The following is a 6,674-nucleotide window of genomic DNA, read 5'->3' as shown; positions in this document are numbered from 1 at the left end:
CAGATGGGATTCTAGAATGAACATTAGACTCTCTTCTGTTATACTTTCTGAAGTTTTCTTTATCCTTTTTCTATTGAAAGTAGTCCTTTTTCCTGTTTTCACTACATAGGACAGCCATACTTCACATGTCCATGTTATATTCCCCTGAGAATATAGCACAGGGTGTGTGAGTGTCAACTTCTGTATTTGTTTTGATTTAAATTATTCGCTTGAACACAAAAACAATGTAATACTTTTAGTTTTGATAGATTTTCTTGAAGTAACCTATACTTCCTCAACAATATTAAAATTCTATATGAAGCATTAACAGCCATTAATATAAAATATATTTTAGAAAAGCATTAAAAATGTTACATGTGTATCAGCATGAGAGCATAGAAGCACCAAAGAACTCATGGAATGCAATTACAGATAGTTGTGGGCCACTCTATGAGTGTTGGAAACCAACCCTAGGTCTTCTGAAAAAGTGGCAAGTGCAAGTAACCTCTGAGCCATCTCTCCAACCCCAGAAAAGAAATTATTGTAAAATAAAAGTGTATGCAAATACATATATACATACAATATCAATTAATGTAAAACAAGGCCATGAATTTGAAGGAGAGTGAGGAGGGAAAGAAAGGAAGGATGGAAGGGTGAGAAGGAAAGGGAGAACTTTTGTAATTAAATTACAAAGTATTTTATGATTTGTACCATGTCCATAACTTTATGCAAATTAAAACTAAAAGAAAATAAAATATGACTATTTTCTTGAAAACATGAAGCATATGTTTATCAGTTAATCATAAGGTACCTCATTATACATATGTGTTACTCAAGAGTGTTTTGTAAGATAATAGAAAACATGAATAAAATATTTCTAAATACAAATGCACAAAGAAGTGTAATTTTTAATAAGTAAAAGTATGCTATATAACGGTTAGAAAAAATCTAAATAATGGAGTACTATTCAACTCAATAATAATAATAAATTAATGATGCAATCAAGTGGATGAGTCTGAAAAATTGTATGCAGAGTAAAATTAAATAAGTAATTTGATAATTCAACAAAAGAAAAATTTAATAAATTGTAGATGACCCACTAAAATTTTTATTATTCATTATATAGAGAGAAGCCATTAGCTAGATGGTTATATTCATACATGAATGTCAAATTGGATAATGTTGTACTTGTTTAACTTATTATATGAAAACTGCATAAAATAAAACTTTAATAACAGAACAACAATTAGTCAGACTAATTTGGATCTCTTGAAATTAATTGTGAACATTTGAATAATTTGTAAATTTAGTTTTATTTATTTTTATTAACATATATACAATGTATTGTCATCATAGTCACCCTAACTTCCCCACACCACTCAGACAGGTTTGTTCCCTTTTTAGGACTCCACATCCCAGTGCATCCAATTAGTATTGTCAATACTCATGGGTGTGAGGTAACCCAGTGGAGCATGGGCAAGCTACTAGTTTCCAAAAGCCTTATATCCCCTTAGTAAATTATGAGATAGTAGATGTTACAGTTACTAGTCACTTATAAGCAGTATTCCCAGCAAAATGTCACTTCAAAAATTATTCTGTATACTCAGTCTTGAATAATATGTAATTTATTATTTTATAGCACAGTAGCCAAGTACTCAGGAGAAAATTAAAAATGTGTATAAGCATGAAGAAAATAAAATGACTCATGAATCTACCTTTTGAAATAAGCTCATTAATGTTAAGATATAAAACATGCATTTTCTTAATAGACTACTTCTTTTCACAATGAGATAATTTATTTATTTGCATTTTTTCAAACCAACTAAGTATGAACATAGTTTTATTCAAATGAATATATTTATGTTTTCTCAAGATATTACAAATGTATTTTGTATATGGTAATGAAAAACATATTTAATGAATACTGTTTGTAACTTATCTGGGCAAAATCAATGTTCCCAACTGTTAACATATTATTAGCCTACAACATTTTCATTTTAACATATTATCACAAGTATTATATATGTAATATACTTATTATGCTGTAAAAATGAAGCACATTTACAGAAATAGAGTAGCTTCCTAATATATTCAGGTGGTCTTTGAGCACACAAAATTGAATGGAGGGATAAAACAAAAAGACAATGAAACTGGATGTTCAGGGTACTCAAATGGATATGAGCCAATACTAAATGCTTCCCCATGTTCTCTTCTAATGACTGAAAAATCCAAGTAGTAGTTCTTCATTAAAGAGTACAGATCCTCGAGGATTTCAGCTGCTCCATACTCCCACAGAAATTACAAAGCTAGACTTATGAATAACTGTGAATATTGATGCTCCAAATGTCCCATGGACTGCATATATTCTGTAATAATACTTAGCAGCCTTACTCAGGTCAGTAGGCTCTATTCTGGTCTCAAGAATTGCCTTTTTTTTTTTTTTTACTCATGTAGCTTCTATGGGTTATCTTATTTCCAAGGATGAAATGAGGAGTATTTGTTTCTGTTCATGCCGAGGACATCTAAACTTTCCTAGCATTGGCTTTATTACTAAGAAAGATCTATATCCATTAGTCTACTTCAGGTAGTGATATAATGAAGATATAGAGTGGAGGACAGAAATGGTCCGCTTGTGGAGCATCTGCCTTACTACCCTCAATCTTCATTAGTTTTCTTCTACTTTGCAGTAGTATATGAGATTTCATTCTGCTAGTGTCTCAGGGAGTCTAGTTTTGGCTTGTACAGTCAATATCAATTTAGTTTTGGTCAAACTTGAAATATTTTTGGAATTCCCATTCATGTAATTAACTTAGAATATCAAATATTTGAGTGTATGTGACAAGGTTATTCTTGGTTTTTACTTCCAGACTCTTATTTCCTATTGCTTAGTGGGTCTTTACCTGAAACTACTTTCTATTTATAAATATTCTAAGATATCACAGGGAGAGAAAAAGGTTGATAGCAAGATGATGCCCATATCTATATGTTTCTTTGTTTTAATTATGAAGTTTTAAATAAAATCCAAAACAAAATAATACCAAAATAAATAAGAACATATATTTGCTTCCTGAATTGATAAATGATGATCTCTTGCCTTCAAAATTCTTAAATTTAGTAAACAGCATAAATCAATACAACTGTTAGGTTCCTATGTAATATCCTTCAACTTTAAAAGACAAGATAATATTTTACTTTAATTTCTTTGTATATGTAATTTTGAACAAATGTACAAGTTACTTGATTATATTTTTTATTTTATTATGAAATATATGCATGTTCTTCTTCCTTCCATATTCTGTCCTATATCATTATTTATGATTCATCCCCAGAATACCAGGCAACTCATATTTTCTTTTTTATCATTGACATATTAAATAACAAGTAAAATATAATTTGAAAGTTGCAGCAAGTACAAAAGCTATGGAAAGCAAAGGATAAACTCTCTTATAAAGACACCTAGAGGCTGGGAGGAATTGTAATATAATAATCAAAATAATCATCAAGACTACAGTGATGAGTCACTGATAAAGGTGTGCATATTGCTCTTTCAGAGGACCAGATTTTGAATCACAACAACAGTGTCAGGCATCTTACAACAGGCTATAATCAGTACCATGATAATTCAAAACTTCTGGTCTAGCCAGGCATCTATACTCATGTGTATATATATACATGATAGTTGTAAAAAGCAATATTTAGAATATCCAGAGAAATAAAGCATGTAAAGTATTGAAATCACTACTCAAATTTCTTCAAGGCAAATACTTTTAAGGGTTAAAATTTCAGAAATTGCAGGAGACAGTGTCTGGGTATAGTACCAAATGGTAAATGACATTTACATAGTAGGATAATGATAGCTAAGTCTATGATTTTTAAAATTAACATGTGGGTTTGAAAGTTCTGTATAATAATAAAGTATATGTTTGCAGATACTAAAAAGTCAGTTCATAGCCAGGTGGTGATGGTGCACACCTTTAATCCCATCACTTGGGAGGCAGAGACAGGAGGGTTTCTGTGAGTTCAAGGACATCCTGGTCTACAGAGTAAGTTCCAGGACAGGTTCCAAAGCTACAGAGAAACCCTGTCTTGAAAAACTAAGAAAAGAAAAAGTCAATTCACTTTTCTAGTTAAAATTTCTGATAATATTGTTTTAAAATATAATTACATCATTGACACTGTCATTTTCTCCCTCCAATCCTACTAATGCTTCCTATCCTCCCTCTCAAATTCATTGACTCTTCTTCAGTTGTTATACATATATATGTGTGTATGTTATTTATATCTATCAATATATTTACTTATCTAGATCTGGTTTTATATATGATAAAATGATGAAAATGAGAAGCTGTTTACCTGTTTCTGATATTTGGCATGAGAAAAGATATCCCATCTATATTTTGAATAGAACTTGTCAAAACTGTATCAAGATAAAAAAAATAGAAAACAAAACAAATCAAAGAAAATATATGCATTGATTTTTTTTTGTCAGTATGGCATATAAAAGATCACAGCGACATTCAGATACTCTGATTCACAAAAAAAATTCTTTTTTGGTGTGACCTATGAATAACTGAAGCCAAAATCAATTAACATATCACTGAAGGCAACATACCTTTGTCATAAGTTTCCCCAAGGCTTTCTTCATGTCCCTATTTCTTAGACTATAAATAAAGGGGTTCAACATTTGCGGGAGGACTGTGTACATCATATATGACACTGTAGTTATCTGAGGTGAAATAGTAATTGCAGAGCTGATGTAAACCCCGACTGCTGCACCGTAGAATAAAGACACAACTAAAAAGTGAGACGCACAAGTGGAAAAGGCTTTATACCTTCCTTTCATTGAAGATATCCTCAAAATTGAAGAGACAATTCGAGTATAAGAGAAAATGATTCCAGAGATTGGAATGCCACCAAATATAAATGTTGCAAGATATATAAGGATGTAATTGATGAGGGTATCAGAACAGGCAAGCTTGATGACTTGAGCAAGTTCACAGAAGAATAGAGGAAGCTCAAAGTTTGTGCAAAATGAGACACGCAATACCATCAGACACTGTAATAAGCTGTTCACAATGCTAATTATGAGGGACAATAGAATTAGCATAGCACAGAAGCTTGGGTTCATAATTACTGTGTAATTCAAGGGGTGGCAAATAGCTGCATAGCGGTCATAAGCCATTGCAGCAAGGACACAACTTTCTAAAACAGCAAAATTCAAAACAAAGCATGCCTGAGTGAGGCAGCCTGTGTAGCTGATGCTCTGATCCTGTGTGTGGATGTTCTTCAGCATATTTGGAACTGTGGTTGTACTTAGGCAGATGTCAGTAAATGAAAGTTTGGAGAGAAAGAGGTACATGGGTGTTTGTAGATGAGAGTCAGAGCTGACAGCAAGAATGATGAGTAGATTTCCCAGAATGGTGACCAGGTATGTAAACAGGAAGAGGCCAAAGATGAAGGGCTCCATTGTAGTATCATGAGTTAGTTCCAGGAGAAAAAAGTAGAAGATGCTTGTTTGATTTCTAGGTTCCATGTTACTGATCAACCTAATAGAAACACAAAGTGAAATAAAATGTAGGGACACCATGCTTCAGCATCACTTGGGGACATGTTAGAAATAAAAATTTTACTCTAAACCCAGGCATATTCTTCAGACTCAATTAAGACATAGACTAGTAGATAATACTTAAAATTCAATGCACTTGGTTTTAATACATGCTGTTTTTTTCACTTTTTTATATTTGGAAGGGGAAGTACTTGCACATTGACATACATGTAGAGGTCAGAATGGAACTTATAGGCATCGGGCCTCTCCTTTTGCTTTGTGAGCTTTGAACTAGGAGTCAGGATATCAACCTGAACAACAGGAGACTTTACTTTGTAAGTCATACTGGAGGCTTAATATAAGTTGATTTTTGAGGAAATAGATAATAAATGAAAATCTACCATTCCCATGTTAAAAACAGAAAGGCATAATTATTTTCCTCTGCAAAAACATACCCCCATCATCATCTCCTTCTCTTTAGTGACTTTTTGTTTAAATACAATTTTAAATAAAATCTACACATATTTTCATTAAGAAGAGGTCTTTTTTTTGTAAATGGATTATTTTGTAATAGAGAGTTTATAATTTTAAGTGTGAATTCCTTTTATTCCAGTAGCCACAAAATTATTATCACAATGAAATAATTGAAATGTCATTTCTGATCCCTAGGAATCTACAAAACATAATCTATATAAAATACATTTTGAGAACACTTGAATAATATATAAAAAACAATAGATCCCACTTCCTTTTTTATTTGCCATTTGAGTGTAAGTTATTTTTCCACTTACAAAACAATCTTTCATTAATTAAAGAAGCAAAAAAGAACAAAATAATATCATGGTCTTGAAAATTTTTTCAACATAACATTTTTATTTATTCTCCTGGAATTCCACATCATGCACCCCAATCACACTTATTTTCCAGTCCTTCTATTTCTCTGCCTCCACCTTTATGACCCTCCTAAAAAAGTAAAAATAAAAATTAAGAAAATATACAAGTCTAGTTTGTGTTATCTATGTCTTATCTCAAGCATGGTCAAACTCAGTGGCCTGCCCCTTAAGCAGAACATAGTCCTGCCCTTTCCATAACCCTGCCAGGCAGCCAGAAGCCATGTTGATGTGAGTGGCCTGTGCTGCCACCTGAGGCC

At 32.1% G+C, this 6,674-nt stretch overlaps 1 protein-coding gene across 1 annotated transcript; it reads right to left on the bottom strand.

Annotated features, from left to right (window-relative positions):
- Positions 1 to 4,573: 4,573 nt before the first annotated feature.
- On the bottom strand, positions 4,574 to 5,515 carry LOC118587681 (olfactory receptor 7G2-like). The gene has a single exon (XM_036193676.1). The coding sequence runs from the start codon at positions 5,510 to 5,512 to the stop codon at positions 4,574 to 4,576; it is 939 nt and encodes a 312-aa protein (XP_036049569.1). The 5' UTR covers positions 5,513 to 5,515.
- Between the last annotated feature and the right edge of the window lie 1,159 nt (positions 5,516 to 6,674).

The sequence above is a fragment of the Onychomys torridus genome, chromosome 7, assembly GCF_903995425.1.
Source record: "Onychomys torridus chromosome 7, mOncTor1.1, whole genome shotgun sequence".
Lineage (NCBI taxonomy): Eukaryota > Metazoa > Chordata > Mammalia > Rodentia > Cricetidae > Onychomys > Onychomys torridus.
The sequence above is the reverse complement of the archived record's forward strand: the minus strand, read 5'-3'. Positions and strand labels throughout refer to the sequence as shown.